General features: G+C 42.0%; 1 protein-coding gene across 2 annotated transcripts in view; it reads left to right on the forward strand.

Annotated features, from left to right (window-relative positions):
• Positions 1-22,665, forward strand: part of rab31 (RAB31, member RAS oncogene family) — a 109,695-nt gene that overhangs the window by 68,048 nt on the left and 18,982 nt on the right. For both annotated transcript variants that reach the window (XR_009513386.1, XM_059976304.1), the window contains exons 5-6: positions 3,742-3,848; positions 4,299-4,408. Coding sequence is in view for 1 of the 2 variants with exons in the window: in XM_059976304.1 (XP_059832287.1) it covers positions 3,742-3,848; positions 4,299-4,408 (217 nt within the window). In the remaining variant the exon portion in view is untranslated. The remainder of the gene's footprint in view (positions 1-3,741; positions 3,849-4,298; positions 4,409-22,665) is intronic.

Raw genomic sequence — 22,665 nt, forward strand, 5'->3', positions numbered from 1 at the left:
CTGCACTCCGCTCGAGGTTGAGACTTACAGACCTTGGCGAAGTGGCCCCGCTTTCCGCAGCTGGAGCAGGTCGCTTCTCGCGCTGGACAGCGTTGTCGAGGATGTTTCTTTTGGCCACAGAAATAACAAAGCACGAGTTTCTTACGGGCCACAGCCGTGGTCTGGGTCGGGGAGCTCGTGGAATGGCGACTGGCGGCAGCGTTGGCGAATTCGCTCCCGGGAGCCGGCGGTGGCGGGGTCTGAGGCATCCACGAAACCGGCGGGGAATCGCGCGACTGGACAGCGTCGGCGTTATGCCGCGCAGCTTCTAGAGCGTTGGCCTTCTCTATCGCCGAGCTTAAGGTAAGATCCGAGTTCTCCAGCAGCCGCTGGCGCATGTACACTGACCTCAGTCCCGTCACAAAGGCGTCTCGCACCAGCAGCTCCGCATGCTGTTCTGCCGTGAGCGTCTTGCAGTCACAAGCTCGGACGAGTGTCTGTAGTGCTCGGAGAAACTCAGCGCACGATTCGCCAGGCTGCTGTTGCCGGGTAGCTAAGCGATGTCTTGCGTAGACGGTGTTCACCGGCCGCAGGTACTGTCGTTTGAGGGCGTCCAGTGCCCCTTCGTAGGTCGGCAGGTCCCGGATAAAGGAGTAAACTTTGGAGGAGACCCTCGAGAGTAGGATTCTGTGCATAACGGCGGGTTCAGTCGCACGAAGCTCCGCCAAGTACGATTGGAAGCATGCAAGCCAGTGTTCAAAAGCGAGAGCCGCGTCAGGGTCTTGAGGGTCCAAATCCAACCGGTCCGGACGCAAAACGGGTTCCATGTTTTAAAACTTCCAGTCAATAAAATTGATGCACCATCAATAACTCACACTGAGACGTAGGCGAGATATCGGCTTTTATTGACTGGAAGAAGGAACCAGGAGTGAGTGTCTATCATACAAGGTCCTGGAGACTGAGGCCGATCTTCAGGCCGCAGGTCTCCTTTATACAGGGGCCTGTGGGAGGAGCCACAGGAGCAGTCAGCAGGGGCGTGTCCCGACAGGCACATAGTTCACCACAAGGTAGTGATGACATTTCAGGCCGAAACCCTTCATCAGGAGTGAAGTAACATGGGATGGTGGAGAGGGGATAAGAAGTGGGGGGAGGGATGAAGTAGAGAGCTGGGAAGTGATAGGCTGGAGGGAAATGGGCTAGGTCCGGCGCTCAGTCCTCCAGCAGTGGCAGGATCTCCCTGTGGCCACACACTTCAATTCCACAGACCACTCCCACTCCGATATGTCTGTCCATGGCCTCCTCTACTGTCAAGATGAGGCCACATGCAGGTCGATGGAGCAATACCTTATCTCCCTCCTAGGTAGCCTCCTACCTGTCAGCATAAACATCCAACTCACAGACCTCCATTGATACCCCTGCCCCCCCCCCTTACCCCCATCCCTATCTATTATTTTAGTCTGGTTCTCTTTCTCTCTCTTTTAACCCCCTCAGAATAATCTCCCCCCAGCCCTACCTTTCTTTCTCTTTTATTTCCCATAATTCTCCACCTTCCCCCAACCCATTTCCCTCCAGCCTATCACTTCCCAGCTCTCTACTTCATCCCTCCCCCCACTTCTTATCCCCTCTCGACCATGCCATGTTACTTCACTCCTGATGAAGGGTTTCGGCCCGAAACGTCGTCACTACCTCCTCCCATAGATGCTGTCTGGCCTGCTGAGTTCTGCCAGCATTTTGTGTTTTTACTTATTTCCAGCATCTGCAGATTCACTCATGTGCCTTTAGTTTCAGAGAGTCCAGCTGCATCAGTGGGGAGTGAAACAGACTCAAAGTCTCGGGTGAATGGCCCTTCAGGATTTGAAAATCTGGGAAACCACCCAGATAAAATAGGAGGCACTTGGCCCTGTTGTGGCGATAGAGCTGACCATGGCTGGATATGCCAGTACCTCAGGGAGTAGTGCAAGATAAGTTAGAGGGGAAAGTTGTTAAAGGTTGCAGCTGATGCATTTATAGGGTGTGGTGTCTGTATTAATGCTACTATAACATAGATGGCGAAAGATCCCATTTTGGGGAGTGAGTGATAGCTCTTGCAGAGAGAAGGCAAGGACTGGATGTCAAATTGCCTCTTTCTACAGTGCTGTGTCTGGTTCCAAGTGATAGAGAATTGTCTTGATGTGCTGTGAAATGAGGATGAAACAATGAGAGACAAGAAAGAGAGAGTTACGGCTTGAAAGTGTTCCCAAATCCATATTTTCCTGTACACAGCAGGAGAATATGGAATTTCTTCTTCTTAAGCCCATCATCCGTACTGGAACAAAGACCACCGACAGCAGCTTACCAGAGTCCTCTGTCCTGTGCACGTCTTTCAAGTTTTTCTAGATGTAGCCCAAGTTTTTGGTGCATCATTCCTCTCTCAGGGATGAAGTCTGTGGAACTTTTGTTGCCATTTCTGTAACGCTGAGTTTTTAATGGGATGGGGTTGCTAGCCCCATGCTCAACCTTCTTTTGCAGCCTGGCTTGGGACTGTTTAATGGTAGAATTTAATGGAATTTAGCAGAGCTTAAAAGAAGTCAAAAAGAAAAGCAGAAAAAGGAAACAAATGATTTTCAGATATGCCTGATGAAATCTAGTTTCAGCATCCTGAGCATAGTGTTTGCTGACCAAGGTAATGTGTGTCCGAAAATCTCAAGGAGCAATCTTTCAATACTGAATGTTTTCTATTTCTGTCTGCACTTTCTGGGGTCAGAGAGAACAAAACGGTCACATGCAACATTCCTGATTTAGAGATGGTCCAGATGTTCAGCTCCAGGCAGAGAAAACAAATCTTTTATCTCTTCCAGCCACAGGGCCACCCTGTTGTGAAAAGGGTGTCTATCATAGTTCAGCAATCTGTCTGCTCCTGTTCTGGTACCTATTATGGCGAGAGGTTGCATTTTGGAGGATGGAAGCTTAGTTGATGATTTACCATCTTGCATGACAACCTCTGGTTAACCAGTTGTAGGAGCATTGATATCAAGGGCTTCCCTCAGGAGCCACAAAGTAAACCAGTTTTAGCCTACCGAGCATATTAACCATTATGTATTATATTAATCCCGTTTATCAGCACTTGGCAATTCAAGCACTTGTCTGGATGCCTCTTAGACCTGTTCAAGTATCTGTTTCCTCTGTCTGACCCCTGGGCATCTTCCAGATTACAACCATTCCCTGGGTAAGAAAAATAACCAACAAAAGGTTACTCCTTGAAATTCGAAAATTTGAAAGGAAATGGTGGATTGCTTACAGCGATCTGAAGGGTAAAAGATTACAGAGGAAACTTTGTGGAGTGCAGTGGTAGAACAGATGTTATGTAACTGGACTCATTCCAAAGAAGCCCGGACTAATGATGGTTATAAAGCTATCAGTACTACGCAGCAGTGAGTTATCACAGACCACAATTAAGTGAAGAAGGCTAAGAGTGACCATGAAAGTGGAGGGGGTAAATGCTTGGAGAAAAATCAGCACCACTGTCTCACTGGAAATTACTACAGTATACGGCAAATAAATTAACAAACGGACAAGGAAATCTGGAGAAAAGTTCCACACTGGGCAGGAAATAGACTGGAGTAGAGATGGTTTTCAGGTGTTCTATGCACACAGTTCACAGCTTACATCATTAGAACCTGCCATTTCAGCCCAATTCTTCATATTTTTTAAAATTTCTAAACCAAACTACTGAATTGTGAGGATGCAACCTTTAACTCCATCAAATTACATATTTTCTCTCAGGAATCATTCTACACTTTGAAGAAATGGGTAAAGGAACTGAAGGAACATGGACCTGAGGACATTGTGGTTGCGATTGCTGGAAACAAGTGTGACCTAGCTGACATGAGGTTGGTATTTGTACTGTACTGCAAAATCAAGGTTGCCTTAAATGAGAATATAATTATTTTTGTCCTTTAGTATCGTGGTATTGTGTCTGTGTAAAATACTGATGTCACTTTCGTTTGTTCTTCACTATCCTGCCAATATGCAGTATTAATTGCTTTGCAAATTTTAGTGGATTGTTCATATGATAAATGAAGTGATGCCAGTAGTCTTCACTGTAGCAGACCACCATTCAGTGCAAGGTAGGCAGAACATCATGTGGTCACAGTTAGAAAGAAAAATCACTCCTTATGTGTGAATGAGTAATGGCCGGTATCAGAAAATTTTCTCTTCGCAGTGTGTGGTTGCTAATTAGGTGAATTACTTGTTCTTCAACCTCAGAGATCAAGATGTTGTTAATTATAATCCCTCCCTTGCTAATCAGTGTGACTAATGATCTTCCCTTACTCTTCCAGAGAGGTCACAGTGAAGGACGCCCTAGAATATGTTAAGTTCATAAACGCGATTTTTGTTGAAACAAGTGCAAAGAATGCCATTAATGTTGCTGAGCTGTTTGAAAGAATCAGTAAGTTATTTCTTTATTTACAATTAAGTCATTGGTTAACAAATTATCATGTCGACTGCTGTCCAGCCTCTAGTGCCTTATACAAAGAAAATGTGCAAGAGCAACAGCCAGAGTTAAAATGATTACTTTTGCTCAGTCACAGGTGCCTGTCATGGCAGCTTTTATTGGCTCTCCACTGACTGCCACATTGGACACCAGTTAAGAGTCATAAACATGAGTACTAGAAATCTTGAGCAACTAGCAGAAAATGCTGCAGGAGTTTAATAGGATGAAGTGTCTTGGCTTGAAACATTAACTCCATGGATGTGGTCTGACTTTAAGTTCCTCCAGCATTTTGTGTGTGCTGCTTAAAACAGCTACGTCCCTTCAACCATTTGGTCTTTATGTATGTGTTTGTTTAATTTCATTTATATTTATTATTTGCATAATTGGAAATTTTCCTCACCAGATTAACAATATAAAAATGTGCCACCACAGCTTGCATGGTAATTCATGAAATTCATGTAACTAGACAGTGGCATGGCTGAGTTCTGAAAGATACAACAGCAGAGGACTCTGAAAATTGAGGACGTCCTCCAATACCTTGTGATCTTACTGTTTTGCTAAGTAGGACAAACAATTCAGAAAGTCAAAACCACGAGATTCTGCAGATGCTGGAAATCTTGAGCTACACACATAAAAATACTGGAGGAACTCTGCAGGTCAGGCAGCATCTATGGAGGGAAATAAACAATCTCCATTTTCACCGGGATCTTTCATCAAGAGTTGCACATGAGTCCTGATGAAGGATCTTGGCTACTCACTGTATTTCCCTTATCAATGCTGTTTGACCTTCTGAGTTCTTCTGTATTTTTTATCTGTTGCTTAGAAATCCAAAACTGGGCACAGTTAAGGTGAATTGAGGAGCAGCAGTAGCAGATTTATATATCAGTGCCTTGGAGTTAATGGTGTGGAACAGCACCTAATCCAGCCCAGCACTCAGTTCAGTGCAATTGGAGGCATGCTTTCAGATAAAATACCGCCTGGATAAAGTTCTGGAATTCACCACCCAATACCATATAAGAGTACTATTACCAGCAGGACTGTGGCAGTTTCAGGTGGCCAATCAGCAGCAACATGAGATGCACATAAGATTTGCCCTAGTCAATGATGGCCAAGTTCTTTGACTAATTTACTAAATCCGTGTTAATGGAAGCATCAGTAAACGTTATGTGTTCCTCCCGAGCCCTTCCCTGGGGTGTCCAGTGAACCAAGTTTTCCGTGAGAGGGGTTGCATTTGATGTTGTGCTGGCAAATAATCAAATACTTTGTGAACCAGACTGTTTTTATTTGGTTAGTTACCATGTTTATTCATTGTTATTTACATGGAAAGAAGCCCTGAAGTGACATTCATTCCATTTTTATTCTCCCCACATTCCCATCAACATACACCAGATTCCATCAGTCACCTACATGCTAAGGGCAAGTTCCAGCAGCTGATTAATCTACCAACCCACACTTGGAGATGTGGCAAGAAACCAGGGCACCCAGAGGAAACTCTTTCAAACTCCCCAGACTGAATCCTGGTCGCTGGTGTTCCATTAACTGCACACTCTGCTGCCCAAATATATAATGAACATGAGAACATAAGAAATAGGGGCAGGAGTAGGCGTGTCCGGCCTGCTCCACCATTCAATAAGATCATGGCTGATCTGACCATGGGCTCATCTCCACCTACCTGCCTTTTCCCCATAACCCTTAATTCCCCTCCTATGCAAAAATCTATCCAACCTTGTCTTAAAGATATTTACTGAAGTAGCCTCCACATGCATTAGTTTTGCATATATGTGACTTTCTATGTCCTGAAGTCTCTGTTTTAGGAGATGAGTTTAAGTAACAGGAAGATTGACAATATAGCTAGTATTGCTGGGTTCAAAGTTGGGGCCAGGTGGACATCCTGGGTGGTTAGTAGCTACCTGCTGCCTTGGATGATGAGTACATTTAAGTTGGTCAATCTCCTCCCCTGTAAGGCTGCAGCAAATCACGAACAAACCCTGCTTGTTTTTCCATGCTAAAATACATAAGCTGAGACTTGCATACATTGGGACGGGATGAACACAGTGTGTCATTCCAGCCAGTGGTCTCTGAGGTCCCTCTGATTTTCACATTCATCAGAAGACTGTATTCCTATTCCTTGTTGGTGATGAAAACTCCGAAAATTTTAAAAAGATGTTTCCTACAAAACAGTTCTTTTTACTTTTAATATTTTAAAAGTATTCCTATGAAGAATAGGAAGCCGAAGAAGAGTTTATTCATCATATGCGCCATGGAAGTACTAGATCCTTGTTGATCTTAAATTTTTACTTTGCTAGTACAGGCTCACTGTTTGGAGAACGTGATTAGGATTAGCAGTGTGGTCACACAAGACATTTCATCTATTATTTATATTAATTTCCAGTTTGGTTATATTGTATGCATATATGACATAGGGGTTGGCAGATTAATCTGTCTCTAAATTGCCCCTAATAGTTTGGGATTGGTAGGATTGGGGATTGTTGATTGGAATGTGAGGACAATTAAATGAGAATGTAATGTTAGGCCAAGGGGCTGGTTTTGTGGCCCTTTGACTACTTGCCTGATCTGTACAGTCTTTGATTCCTGGGCTGTCCTAAAAATTCCTTACTCAGATGCAAAAATATTTAATGTCTCATCTCTGTTGTAGAGATATGCAAAGATTTTCAATTCTGAGGAAATAAATTTCTCTCTCCCTCAGTTTCATATGATTGAATATATTAAAAGGGGACAGACAATGACCAAGGCTGGGACTTCATCATAAATTGCTTCAGCAGCAAAGCAATGAGGTATAGTGGCTAAATTGGCCCAAGGGAATATCATTGAGACTTCCCATTTGCTTATTTTGTCGAGTATGTGAGCTACTTATTGTTAGAATCAATATTCCTCAATTAAGCATACATTGAACTCAGGGAGCCAGAGGATCATTTTGCAGGTTGAGGATAAGTTTTCATTATTTCTTGAGGGTTCTGCTCTTGTTTTAGTGAAACAAGATCACACGAGGTTTGAGTTCAGAGCACTGGTGTTAGAAAGCAACATTTGGCTGAGAGCATCACTATGAGCTTGAAGTGGAAGAATCCCAGAACAATAAGATACTGGACAGAAAATAGTGAATACCTGTGAGAAGTCTTGGACCAAATTGCTATGCTTGTCATAAATCGTTTTTCCATTGGCTCTTCCATCCTAGAAAGCCTTGGCAGTGCTTGATACAAGTACTGTAGTGAGAAAATGCAGAATAATGCTCTGGGAGGAGCCTCTTGGATATTTTATCTGCCTGAGCACTGGACCGGAAGCACTTGGTTCTGGTGTAATGGGACATAAGGATAGAAGAGTCGATAATATGTAGGCTTTCACCTAGGTCCAAAAATCCCACTGAGACTGGAAATGTGGATTGAAAAGGGAAAATGCTAAAAGCACTGAGCAAGTGTAACTGAGACAACATTTAAAGTCCATGACCTTTATTGTGAAAGTTCTGATTCTACCTGACCGCTTGCATGTTTCCAGCATTTCTGGGCTGTTGCATTGTAGCTTATTCACTTTGTTCACTGTCAGAGAGAACTTGTGGCAGCAGACGCACAGTAGAGCTGCTGCCTCAGTGCCAGAAGCCTGGGTTCAATCCTGACCTTGGGGACTGTCGGTGTAAAATCTGCATATCCTCCCTGTGAATGTGTGAGCTTCCTCTGGACATCCCACATGCCAAAGATGTATGGTAGGGTAACTGGCCATTGCATTTTGCAGCTACTATATTGGTGAATGGTAAAAATCCAGAGAATGGATGAAATGCTCAGAGAATAGGATTAATTCAGACCAATTTACATGGGTGGTTGCTCAGCGTGCACTCGATGGGCTGTTTCCGTATCTCACATTCAGTCTATGTTGCAAATTACTTGTCTGAAAGGCAGGGGCACCTCTCCCTGTCACACATTTGCCATGTTCAATTGAAAGCAGTGTTGTAAACAGCAGTTGTTTGTTGGGAAAGTGTGATGAGGCAACAACTCAGGAATAGAAATGAATTGCTGCTCTCAGATTTTTCATTTAAATTGCAACTGTGTCTTGCTGTATTATCTGGTAGCATTCAGTTTAGAAATCAATACCTTACAGCAGGATCCCTGTGGGTCTGAAAATGATTAACCTTCACTGTGCTCAATAAAGCAGATGGTGCAGGAAATGGAAAAAGAGAGTGCTATGAAGGCTGGAATTTAGGCAGATGGCTGTATCCAATTGACCAGTTAATGCTGAGCATGGTCATTACTGCAAAGGTGGGAAAAAATGGTTTATTCCTCATTACTATCAGCATATATGTGCATACAGATGAGTTCAGAAAAGCAGGTTCAAAATCTACACTGTATATAATATGTAGCAGACAACCTCGGCAGAACTCCTCAGGGACATTTTCTTTCAGAAAGCTAATAACTTGCTTCACATTCCTGACATTTGCTTCAAAGAAGATGCCTTGTTTCAATAACCTTCCCTTTTAAACATTCTTGTGCTGAAGTGAACTGTTCTCAGCAGGGTTGACAGTAAGGAAGTTGCAGCCAATGCTATTCCCACTGAGTGGTTATAGAATCAGTGAATCATATTGCAGAGAAACTCCCTTTGGCTCACCATCTCCATGGTGACCTACAAGTACTCATCTATACAGATCCCATTTTTCAGGGCATGGCCCTTCGCCTTATATGCCTGTTGAAATAAATGCTTATCTAGCTACATCTTAAATGTTGTGAGATTCTCTGCCCCGATCATTTCCCAGGCGGTGTGCTCCAGGTTCCAAATACCGCCTCCAGTGCAATCACATCCTTCTTATAATGTGGGACCAGAAATTCACGGTACTTCATTTGTGGCCAAAACAAAGTTTTATAAAGTTATACCACAACCTTGCTCTAATATTCTGTGCCCAACTAGTGAAGTCAAGAATCCCACGTACCCCCTTCACCAACTACTCTACTTGTGCTCCATCTTCAGGATTCTTAGATTCCAACTCGAAGGTTCCTCTGTTCCTGAAAACTCTCTAAGGCCCCAGATGCTTTTCATCTATGAGCCATGTTCTGTGGTGCACTGAATTATGGGGAGATACAGTCGCCAGTGCCATCTCCTTTACTCCATTTCCACTGTCACTGCGCTTTAACCCACAAAACCTGATCCCATATCCACCCCTTTCCCTAATATCCCCATTCCCTAAACCCTTTCCTGATTCACGAGCCTTGCCTGTCAGAGAAGGTGTCTCACGTGTGAAGAGAGTGGCAGTGTTACACACAATTCATATGTTGTAAGACTGCAGAGGGGTGGCAGAGTTGGGACATAGTTGAGTGATCAATAGTGGTATCATATCCAAAACTTGTTGCCCCACAGTACTGAGGGACTGAAAATAAAAATTGAGAAAAGTTCATTTCTTTTGCATGAGCCTTGTCTATCTCCTGAGTCTGAAGACATGAGGCCAAATGCAGGTTGGAAGAAGAACACTTCATGTTTCATCTTGGTAGACAGCATGAACATCAGTTTGTCTCATTTCTAGTGATGGCTCCTTCTCCCCCCATTTCTCTCTTTTCTCCGTTCTGGTACTCCTCAACATTTTGGACCAAGACCCTTTATCAGACTCTTGATAAAAAAAATTGTGGCCAAAATGTTGACTGTTTATTTCCTTCCATCAATGTTACCTAGTCTGCTGAGTTCCTCCAGCATTTTGTGTGCTTTGCTCAAGATGTTTAGAATCTGCAGAATCTCTTGTGTCCTGAGACTAATGTTGGCCCCAGTTGTTAAATAATGGTCACTTTAAGTAAGGGTCGCTTTGTCATCACTGATAAAATGGCTGAGTATGGGAGGAAAAAGATCCTGAAGGAACACACCTCTGCTTTTCACATGGGATCTAACAGGAAAGTAGTTTCATGTTACAGATAATCATGATATAGTGGAGTTTTCTAGAATGCAACCCTCTATAGTGCCAAGGGTTGGCAGGGGTGCAGTAGTAGCCTGTATTGTTTAACTTGTTAATTAATCCTTGTGGTATTTTTATGAGTAACAGGAACAGCGCATTCAGTTCAACCATCCATATGGCATGCAGTAGTAACACACACTATGATTTCCCCAAGTAAATCTCAACGTAGCATCAGATACAGAATGTGAGAGAAATTTAGGGGGAGTGACATAAGCAAACTGAGAATAAATTTGCTAAAAAAACATTCCATTTGGATAAAGGGCAGGGCAGAAGTAGGCTGTTAAACTCAAGCTTTCTTTGTTTCTGTGGGATCATGACTAATTTACAATGTTTCTGCTTTACCTGCCCTTTCTCCATTCCCTTAACACTCACACTTAATATCTCCAATTAAAACTTAATAATTGAATGATAGTTCCCTCTGAATACCTCCAAACTTCTGTATGTATAAACCTTTCCTAATGCAGAGCTGGGCTGAGAAGCGGCAGGTACAGTTCAATCTGGAAAAGTGTGAAGAGATGCACTTAGGAAGGTCGAACCTGAAGCAGAGTACAAGTATGATATTGTGGAGGAACCGCAGGATCTTAGAGTCCACACGTATAGATGCTGCACAAGTTGATAGGGTTGTTAGGAAGGAGTATGGTGTGTTGGTCTTCAATAGTTGGGGGATTGAGTTTGAGTTGCAAGGTAGTGTTGCAGTTCTGTAAAACTCTGGTTTGACTACACTTTGGAGTATTGTGTCATTTCTAGCCACCTCATTATCGGAAGCGTTACAAGGATCAACTCTCAATAATAACGGTCAGTTAGGCACAGAGAAAGTCTGTATTTACTAACAAGTAACTTTATGGGCTCAGTTAACAAACACATGAATTTACAAAACTAATTACCTGTGTGCACACCCACTAGGTTTCCCTGACTCTCCATGAACAGTCAAAGATAATATCTGGGAAAAGGGGTCTACATTGGCCAGGTGTTAATTCTGCTGTAGTCTCCAACATGGGGTCTTCCACTTCTGCAAACGTTATTCTCCACAGAGCTGTCACTCCCAAAATCCTCCATTTTTAGTCTTTCCCTTAACAGATTATTTTATGATGTTTCAATTTCATTGGTTCGTGTCACCTGACTGGCCTGTGTCAGCTTCTTACTGGAAGTGGCCCAAGGCTCCAAGTGGTATTGGTTTATGGCTGTTTCCTCCAGCCTTCTGCTCTGAGTCTTTTTGTTCTGTCCAATTCAGACTGATTCAGACCAGCTCAGCTACACACTGGGCTCAGAGCACCAGATAACAGGCTGTTCTTTCTGCAAGCCTGCATTTTACATAATAAAGAGCTTCTTAAAATGGCCTCAGTGAAACACTCATTTTCTCCATGTTCAGTTGCTCTGTAGAAGTTATCCCTGAGCAAGAACCAGTTCACCAAATAGTTGGCTAAATTGCAATTGCAAGAACAATCTCACAAAATGGCTGCTTCCATTCCTGTAACCACATGGTAAAAACACAGACTTTAGTTTTGTTTGTTTCCACTACCCTTGCCTTATTGATTTGTAGTTCTTTCTGGCCAACAGAAGGATGTGGAAAGTGTAGAAGAGATTTACCAGGGTGCTGCCTAAATTAGGGAGCATGTCCTGTGAGAAAGATTGAGTGCTTTTCCCTTAAGAGCAAAGGAAGATGAGAGGTGACTCAATAGAGGCATGTAGATGATAAAGTAGGTAGAATGGACAGCCAGCACCTATTTCACAGGGCAGAATTGGCTAAAATGAGTGAGCATAATTTTAGGTCATTGTAAGTACATGTGCAGGGAGGGGATGTCAGAGGTACGTTTTAGACCCAGAGAGCGGTAAGTACAGGGACGCACTGCTGGGGTAGTGGAAGACGCTGATAGATTACAGAAATTTAAGAGACTCTTAAATGTGCACAAGGATGAAAGAAAAATGGGAGGTATATGTGGGAGAGAAGTGATTAAACTTGTATTAGCTTAAAAGGTCAGCACAACATCATGGGGGAAAAGGGCTTGTACTTTTCTGCGTTCACTCCTGAAAGGCCTGCCTTTGATTTTTAATCGTCAACTTGTCATCCTGGACTCCCCAACCAGCAGCAGCAGTTTATGTCAATTTTCCCTATCAGTTATTTTAAGTAACTTGATGACTTCAGTGATATTAGCCTTTAATCTAAATCCCAGTGAATACATTGAGACACAAGAGATTACAGGGGCTTGACTCAGGACATGGTCTGTCCCTCTGCCTGACCTGCTGAGTTCCTCTAGCAGTTTGTTTTTTGTCCCAGTGAGCATGTATAATTATAATTTAGTATAATTTCACCTCACAATTAAAACCTTTTAAAAGTTAGTCCTGTCATCATTTGGCAAATCTAACCTCTCCCTTTTCATCTCATAGTATGGCACATAGGTTCCTCTGTCAGTATCTTTGTGCTTACATGTAGTAATTTTTCTGTAAGGAGCAAAGCAGATAGGTACAGTGTGTAGAGTTTCAATAAAGCCGCTTGCCCTATGTAGATACGATACATTATAGGAAAGTCTTCTCATAGCATAGAAGGCATACAAGTGCTAAGAAATTTAGAGGGGATCTGAAGAAGACTATTTTTCATTTAGTGTCTGGTTAGAGTTTGCCTGAGTGAATGGTAGAGGCAGCAATTCTCACAACTTTAAAGATGCATCTAGACAAATAATTGAATTGACAAGGCATGGTGGACGAACTGGTGGTAAATGGGATTTGGAGAGATGTGTATTGGATGGTTGGCATGGAAGTGGGGGCTGAAGAGCCTATTCCTGTTCTGTTTGAGTCTATGAGGTGGTTATTGCATTGTCCCTTTCTAGGAGCAGGTTACTGAGCCACTCTTTTTGACCAGATATGGAGAGTGGAGTAAAATACTTGCATGTGTAAATCACGTTGTTGCACTGAACAGTCTCAAGAGGTTTCACAATCTGAGTGTTTCATTCTGATGTGAGTCAGAGACACAAATTCCAATTAGTTTGATTAAATGTGAAAAGTCCCTGTTTAAAATTCTCAGAGGAATTTTAAACCTGCTCTTGTGAAAGATAACTTTATGGATAACTTTAACCCACTTTTCTATGAGAAGGGAGTGACTGATTAGCAATGTAAATACTCATCCTTGTCCATTGTGTTAAGTAGAGAATTCTGCAGTGACTTCATAACATACTCTCAAAACTGAAACAAGGGAAATTGAAATTCAGAAGTGTCATTCAGCATGCAGTTGTTACTGAATTGTGCATTAAGTACGAACAACTAGAAATGAATGTTTTGAGTCTGAATGAGACACACGGAAGCTGGAGCTGTAGATGTAGCAAGACGCTATTCAGCACCAGAAGCGAGGAATTTCGGGTCAAAGTATGTTGAGTTTTTATAGTCTTTCGAAGTGCCTTATGAAATTTGATTAGATACAGTTGTATGGTTACATTTTCAATGGGCGGGTGGTTCTGTAGAACTATCTATTTACAGTAGTAACACACTTTAACTAGCAAGACCTTTTCTCAGTTATTCATACTCCTTTGTTGGGAATCCAGACACCTAAAATTGCCATCCTTTACTTCTGTGCTGCAGGATGATTCTCCAGAAATCCCAGATATTAGTTGACAAATATAAGACCATAACATATAGAAGCAGAATTAGGCCATTCGACCCATCGAGTCTGCTCTGCCGTTCCATCATAACTGCTCCATTATCTTCCTCAACCCCATTCTCCTGCCTTCTCCCTCTAACCTTTCATGTCCTGATTAATCAAGAACCTGTCAACCATTGTGTTAAATATATTCAGTGACTTGCCCTGCACAGCCTTCTTTGGCGATGGATTCCAGAGATTCACTATCTTCTGGCTAAAGAAATTTTTCCTCATCTGTGTTCTGAATGGATGTCTCTCATTTCTGAAGCTTTGCCCTCTGGTTCTAGAAGAATAAGATATCAATTAACACCTCAGCAAGTTGGTCAGCTCAAGTCTTCAGTACTTGGCCAAGTACTCTGTTTTGATCGCATGCTTTCCTTGGATTCACTCTCTTGTAGGCAGCCCACATGTCATCTTCAGATACTGAGACCAAAGGATCATGAGGAAATGTGGGGATGCATAATGGTTCCTCCATGGTAGGAGGCATTGAGCTCATCTTGAAGTGAAGCTCTGCTGTCCCCCTTGTCACTCGATTTAACGTTGTAGGAGGTTATAGCATTCAAACTCTGCCACGGCTGTCGAGTATCCCTGATTGATTCCAGTCTGGTCCTGAATCTTCACTTTGCCTATGAGATGGCTTTTCTGGAGATAGTACCTCTTGAAGCTTTCTTGATCTCCAGACTTGAATGCCTCCGATTTGGCCCTCAACAAATTCTGGATTTAATGGTTCATCCGAGGCTTCTGTTTGGGGAAGGCTGTGAATGATTTTATAGGGGCACACTTATCTACAGCTGCTTTAATTAAGTCTGTTGCAACCCTGGTGTAGTCGCTCAGATCCTCCAAGGAGTGTTTGAACACAGCCCAGTCCACTATCTCAAAGCAGTCCTGTAATTCTTCCTTTGCCTCCTGCGACGGTCTCTTACTTGTTTTGATCTCTGAAGCTTTGCTTTTCAGAACCTGATGGGATCAGAGCAGCTGCCTCTTTAATGTGTTTATAATCCAGTGCTACCAACTAGAATCAGATTAAATGGTTGATTATAAATCAGTTGTTGAAAGTCTCCATTGGTAATTGATTTTTGTTATTTGAGCCATTGGTTAATCAGGGCAGCCATTTGTTTGGGACAACCCTTAAAGGACAGAAACTAAATCAGGAATGTAGCTGGGATCCCCTTCATTGATTTGTGACACTATGCCAGTTAATTGGGACACGAGGCTGTTGTCAAACGGTTTCTGACCAGCATCCGTTGCATGCACTTGTTTAGCTGCTATTCGCTACACTGTGCCTAGAGTAATCAGTTTTTAAATAGTGTCAGTTGCTTGTGCTTGTGTTTAAAAAGCAGTGATTTTTGTCACTGATAATTGGTGAGAAATAAGATAATTTCAATCGATTTTGCTCACCATGATTTCGAGCATTCAGGCTTGGAGATGCTAGAAATGTCCGAGTGAAAATGGAACTATTTCACCATATCGATAAGTTGGGAATGATGATGAATTTGAAGGTATTGACAATCATCTTGAATATTACAATGAAAATGAAGATTTAAAAGTTCCAATCATTGACAGCTTTGTATGAAGGCAGTCCATTATATGCACTGTGTTTGCACTGATTTTGTTTATTCATAAGAACACGGTAGATGAATTCCTTCAATAACTATTAGGAACTAATTCCATTGTATAGTACTGTATGAGTATTTGTAGTGTTCTGATTTGTTCTATATTTCATTTAAATATGTAATTCGTTACTCAGTTAAAAGGTAGTTTGTTTTTATTATACCTTTTAACCATTCAGACGAAATTTTGGCTAATTGAGGCAGCTGCTTAATTGAGCCAAAGAGTACTGGTCCTGATGTGTCCCAACTAACCAGAATCCACTGTATTTGTACCATACTCTACCTATGGGTGTAATGTGATTCCATGCAATACCTTCTTTCATAGTTAAGAAAGCATTGGATGATAGGAGGCGTATCCTGTAGTCCAGGGGTGGGCAAACTTTTTGACTTGAGGGCCACAAAGGGTTCTAAAATTTGACAGGGGGGCCGACCAGGAGCAGATGGACGGAGTGTTTTGGTAATACACCTCATAAGAGAAAATAAAATATCATGGGATATGTAGAAAACATGTGCTTTAATTTAAATTGAAAATGTACAAATGCATTACAACAAAATATCTGTCTTTGAAGTCCCATGGTATTTAGCTATTTATTGAAATGACTTTTAAAACACTGAAAATTAAATGAATAAAATACAGCTTTTTTTAATAGTAACAGTTATTATTTTAAAGCACTGAAAATTCTGTTATCCTTCAAGATATTATTATCATCACTCTCCTCCTGACTGTCTTTATTTCAAAAACGGTAGGAGATGCAGGTCTACTTGTCCTGCTCCTTCTTATTCAATTGTCCCCTGTGCCAAAACTCAACAACGACCCGCACAATGACAGAACAGTGAGAGCGCGCCAATATGCGGAGCTCTGTGCTCGCAAATCCCCGCAGGCTATCTCCCTTAGCCGGAACGCTGGCTAATTGTGAGCCGGTTCTGATGTGCCAGGAAATGGGTCGCCAGAAGGTCACAAAGTAAAGCACAAATGTGGAGAAATACGCTGTACCTCAACAAAGGTCAATGTATATAGAGTGCGTCATCTATTGGGAAAACGCCAGAATTGCGGGGAAAAAACGTTAACAAGGTTTATTAATATAATTTCATCAAGTTCTGCGGGCCGGATTAAAAAGCTTAACGGGCCGCAGTTTGCCCATGCCTGCTGTAGTCAAATTTTCTGAAGTATATTTTTGTTTTAAGTTTGCCTATTTTATCTTTAATGGAAGTCAGAGCTGTTATTGACATCTCTGGGTCCATGTGGTGCTGTACTGCCATCTACTTTTGATGTAAGGTGTTGCATTCTGAAATGAAACCTTTTCAGTAATTTGAATTGGCCATCACCAAGGCATGCATTTTGTCCAAATGGTATGAAAATGTACATCTTAGTTGTTCTGAATATATGGAAAATGCACATTTGTACTCTAGAGAACACTCAGAACACTACAAGATGGGTCAGAGCCGTCTCTATCTCCTGAGGAGACTGAGGTCCTTTAACATCTGCCAGACGATGCTGAGGACATTCTACGAGGTTGTGGTGGCCAGTGCTATCATGTTTGCTGTTGTGTGCTGGGGCAGCAGGCTGAGGGTAGTAGACACCAACAGAATCAACAAACTTATTTGTAAGGCCAGTGATGTTGTGAGGGTGGAACTGGACTCTCTGACGGTGGTGTCTGAAAAGAGGATGCTGTCCAAGTTGCATGCCATCTTGGACAATGACTCCCATCCACTCCATAATGTACTGGTTAGGCACAGGAGTACATTCAGCCAGAGACTCATTCCACCAAGATGTAACACTGAGCATCATAGGAAGTCATTCCTACCTGTGGCCATCAAACTTTACAACTCCTCCCTTGGAGTGTCAGACACCCTGAGCCAATAGGCTGGTCCTGGACTTATTTCTACTTGGCATGATTAACTTATTATTTAATTATTTATGGTTTTATATTGCTATATTTCTTCACTATTCTTGGTTGGTGTGGCTGTAACAAAACTCAATTTCCCTTGGGATCAATAAAGTATGTCTGTCTGTATAAAAGACCAAAGAAGAAATTTTCATAGGTGCTGCCTGATCTACTGAGTTCTACCAGAATTTTGTGTGTGATGCTCTGGATTTCCAGAATCTGCAGGATCACTTGTTTATAGGAAGAAATTTAAACTGCTTTTCAAACTTTGTTTTCCATAACTTGGAGGAGGAAAGAAAAAGTATCAGAATTTTAAAAACATTTTCGAAATCTAATTGGCTTTACTTCCCCTTCTGGATGCGTTTCTCTAATTAGCACCAAGAGGTACCAGATTAGTGCGTAAGGTCTGTCTGCCTGGAGTTGGAGTCTAGTGACTCATTAATTAATATTTAGGTTTACTGATCATGAGGTCATGTTGAGTAAATGCACAGCAGACATTGAAATCTCTGCCCCTCATTTAAATGGGCTTTGCCTGCAGTTAACTAATCCCTCCACACAACTTAATCAACGGTTGTAAAAATCAGATATATTAGTAATTAAGGGCATCTGCAAAACTTTACACAATGTATTCGCATCACAATGTATGCAGGACTTATTAATATGTTTAGTGATATGGGAACCACCCACAATGCACTACAGGGACTGCTCCAAACAGAACCAGGGTATCTGGAACCATGTTGCAATCTTTAGATGAAGGGAGCAACTTTTTACAGTTCTGTTGTCTAGTTGGACATGCTTGCACATTACCAAGAGCGCTGCACAATCACTGATGTCAGCTTTTGAATAAGCTGCTATCTGCTCCCTCATTCTGGCATAACAAGATCCCATGGTATCTAATTGGACAACAGCAAAAAACTGTGTTTGGATTAACACATAGTCATATAGTACAGAAGCAGGCCCTTTGGCCCATCTCATCCAAGATGGTCCCATTTGCCCATGGTTGGTCTGTATCTCTCTAAGTATTTCCTACTGCATCCATGTATTTTAAATATTGCTGTTGTGTCTACCTCAACCACTTTTTGTGGCAGCTCATTGCAAATATGCATGGCCCACTGCATGAAAAAGTTGTCCCTCAGGTCCCTTTTCAACTTGTCCTATCTCACCTTAAACCTTAGTCCTCTCGTTTTTGATTTACTTTGTCTGGGAAAGAGATCATGTACACTCGCCCTCTTTCATGCCCCTCCTGATTTTTATACACCTCAGGACTCAGACTGTGACACAAAAGGCATTGCCGCTTTCCTTGCAGATAACACGTGGGTAGGAAAGAAAATAGTGAAAGAAATTCTTGAGTATAAATATATTTGATCTTTGGTGTCCCTTTCAGGACATCCCAAATTATTAAGCCATTGTCCATCTCTTCAAGCTAATATGTGATCTTTTAAGCTAATACAAGAGAGCAGACAGTGGCTCATCCAGAATCAAGTTTGAGTTTATTATCATACACACCAAGTACACGTATGTGTAGGTGAAATGAAAAAAACTTACAGCAGCATCACGAGACATGGCATCAGAGACACAACATTCACAAGAGAAACATACATTAACAATATAAATTTAGAGAAGAAAGAACGGTCAGATATGTAAAATAATATAGTACAAGGTGTCCATAGTGCTACTACCCTGAGGTAATGATTAGGGTTGTGCAGGTTGGAGTAAGAACTGAATGGTCGAAGAAACCTGCACAACACTAATCACTGACTATAACGACACTATCACCACTATGCACTTTGTGTCAAAAGGTGACACCAGTAGCAGTGCTGCACTCTGTCAGTAATGTGCTGAAGTCTCAAATCAGACAAAAGAACTGTATAAGGTTACTCTTCCTCATGCTGAAGATAGTCACGTAACGATTCCAAATCGTCTGCTTCAGTGTGGGACCTGCTGTAGGTTGTGGGGGGCTCAAATATTACTAACACATTAAGCAAATCACATATATGTGCCGATGTGGATATATAACGTGAGGGTTTTATTGCTTTGGGCATCATGGATCGTTGAGCTGAATTTCCTTTCGATGAATTGTTCAAGCATCGCTTTCCTGTTGAAAACTGACTAAAACAGGTGTAGCTGAAGCTACAATACAAAGAGGAAATGCGTTGAAATAGAAAAGAGGATTTACTAGATAGGCGGGTGAGTTGGCGAACAAAGGACTAAGGATGGAGCTGAGCAATGGAGCAGTGTTCTGCCCTGTTCCAGCTGCGTGTGGATCCGGGAGTCAGGCCTAGTTGGCAGACAGTTTGGGGAGCTGTCTGGAATAAAAATCAAGAGTGCTCTGAGACTTCCTGTCGCTCTTTGTTTTTATTTCCACAAGCGAGATGGGCCAAATCAGTAGTGAATGACGAACTCCTAAGACTCGTTACCATCTGCCAATTGTAAATACAAATCTGCATCCTCTGCCAGCCGTCATGTTTTATCATAAGCTGTAAGCTCTTTGAAAGATGCTCATAATAGAAAGGAAAAAGAAGAATGTTTAAATGGTAGATTCTGAATTGGCCCATGTTTATAAAATTATTTGTAACCATCGTGCAAACCCCTGTCTGAAATAATTTATAATTTTTTTCCTCTTTGAATTCCTTGCTCCTGTGTTATGATACTAATTTCTTGGCTACCTGATTTGCCATCCTTCATTCTGTACAGAGGATTCAACAACATTCTCACTGCTTGTCCTGTATTGGCTGCAAGGATATCATTATGATGCGAAGAGATGAGAACAGATTTACAGGGATGTTACCAGGATTGGAGGGTTTGAGTTTTCACAAGAGGCTGTGTCGGCTTGGAGTAGGAGGCTGAGAGCTCACATTGTGGGTAAGTGGAGCAGCCATAGTCTTTTTTGCTGGGTAGGAGAGTCTAAAGGTAGAGAGCAGAGCCTGAGGATAGAGGGGAAGCATTTGAAAGCAGCCTATGGGCAACTTTCTCACACAGATAATATGGGTATGTGCAACGAGCCACCAGGAAAGTTGTGCAATTACACTATTCAAAAAATACTTAGACTGATACACAGACAGGAAAGGCTTAGGGAAATAAGGACCAGATGCAGGCAAATGGATCCAGCTCAGGAAGGCCACTTGATTGGCTTGGATGAGTTGGGACATGAGGTGCGTTTATATTATTTTATGTTAATAACCCACATGCACACATCCCTCTTAAAGCCAGCAATGGGAATTGATCAACCCATTCCTGGACTACTGAAGGCAAGGTGGCATCTACCATTTTAGCTTTTGAATGGTTTCATCTCTATCATCTCTTTTGTTCATAAATCTACATGATTTGACACTGACTCTTGTAAAGAAAATGCTTGAGCTTTGAAGATAAAAATGAACGCAGATGCAGGTATCTGGAACAAAAAGCAAAATGCTGCAAAACTCAGAAGGTCAATCAATAGCCATGGAGTACTTTACTACTCTGGGAAGAAAGATTCTGACTGTCCATAGATTGGGTGACCAATTAGAATCTTTCTTCCCAGGGTAGAAATGGCAAATACTAGAAGACATGCACTTAAGTTTAATGGGGGAAAATCTAAAAAGATGTGCAAGGTAAGTTTTTTTTCCCACATAGAGAATGGAAGTTCCCTGGAATGGGCAGCCAGAGATGCTGTTGGGAGGAGTTGCAATGGTTTGAGATTTTAATGCATATATCCTGTGTACATTAAAAGATGTAGTGTAATGTGTTATTTGCATTAACAGTCAACACACCTGAGGGTTTGCTCGGGCCAGTCTGCAAATGTCGCCATTCATTCCGGCACCAACACAGCATTCCCACAATGCTCAGCAGAACAATACAGAGCACAACAACAACAGCAAAACAACCCCGTTCTTCACACAGACACACACACACGCAATCCTCCAACAACATTTTAAAGTTTTTCCACACAGTGGTGCCAGTGGTGGTGGTGGAAGCAGATACGACAGGGTTTTTTAAGAGCATATTAGATGGGTACATGGGGCTTAGAAAAATAGAGGGCTATGCGTTAGGGTAATTCTGGGCAGTTTCTAGAGTCGGTTACATGGTCAGCACAACATTGTGGTCGGATGGGCCTATAAATTGCTGTAAATTTCTATGTTCTAACACCCGAAAAATCTGAGTATGATAAAGGATGAAAAGAAACTGCAATCCAAGGCAGCTTTGAAATCGAATGAGTCAGTGTTATTACAATGCTGGAGGTTAAGAGGCTATTAGATATATGAATATGGAGGCATTTGAGCGGTATGAATCATACAGACAGAAGAGATTTAGTTTAATTTAGCATCATGTTTGGCCAAAGGGCCTATTCGTGTGCTGTACTGTTCTGTGTTCTATGGTAGAACTCCACTTAAGATTTCCAGGATACATTGGTAAGACGCAGTCTCAAAGGTCATTGTGGAAAATAAATGTTTATGGTGTAGAAGGTATCATTGGCATAGATAGAACGTTGGCTGGCTAATGGAAAATAGGAAGTAGGCACATTTAGGTCTTTGATAGTGGGCAAGATGTAATGACTGTGATCTACAGAGATCAGTAGTTGGTTTCAACTTTTTACAATTTACATTTTGGTGATGGCACTGAAGATATAGTAGCTGTATTTGACAAAAACATAAGGCCGGTAAGAAAGTAAGTTATAAAGTGATAAGAAGGACAATGTATATGAAGGATTTCATGTACTTATCTAAAATCTCTTGAATGCCTCTATCATATTTGTCTCCATCACCACCCTTAGCAGCACAATTCCAGACCTACCATTCTGCGTAAAATGAAAACTTGCCCTGCAGTGCTCCTTTGAATTTACACCATCTCATCTTAAATACATGCCCACTGTTGCTAGACATTTCAACCCTGGAAAAAATAATACTGCCTGTCTATCTACATATTTCACAATCTTATAAATCTGTATCAGATGCTGCCTGAATTGGGGAGCATGCCTTATGAGAATAGGTTGAGTGAACTCGGCAAACACAAGGAAATCTGCAGATGCTGGAAATTCAAGCAACTCACGCAAAATGCTGGTGGAACACAGCAGGCTAGGCAGCATCTATAGAGAGAAGCACTGTCGACGTTTCGGGCTGAGATCCTTCGTCAGGAGTAGCAAAGTCGAAGGGTCTCGGCCCAAAACGTCGACA

The sequence above is a fragment of the Hypanus sabinus genome, chromosome 1 (genome assembly GCF_030144855.1).
Source record: "Hypanus sabinus isolate sHypSab1 chromosome 1, sHypSab1.hap1, whole genome shotgun sequence".
Taxonomy (NCBI): domain Eukaryota; kingdom Metazoa; phylum Chordata; class Chondrichthyes; order Myliobatiformes; family Dasyatidae; genus Hypanus; species Hypanus sabinus.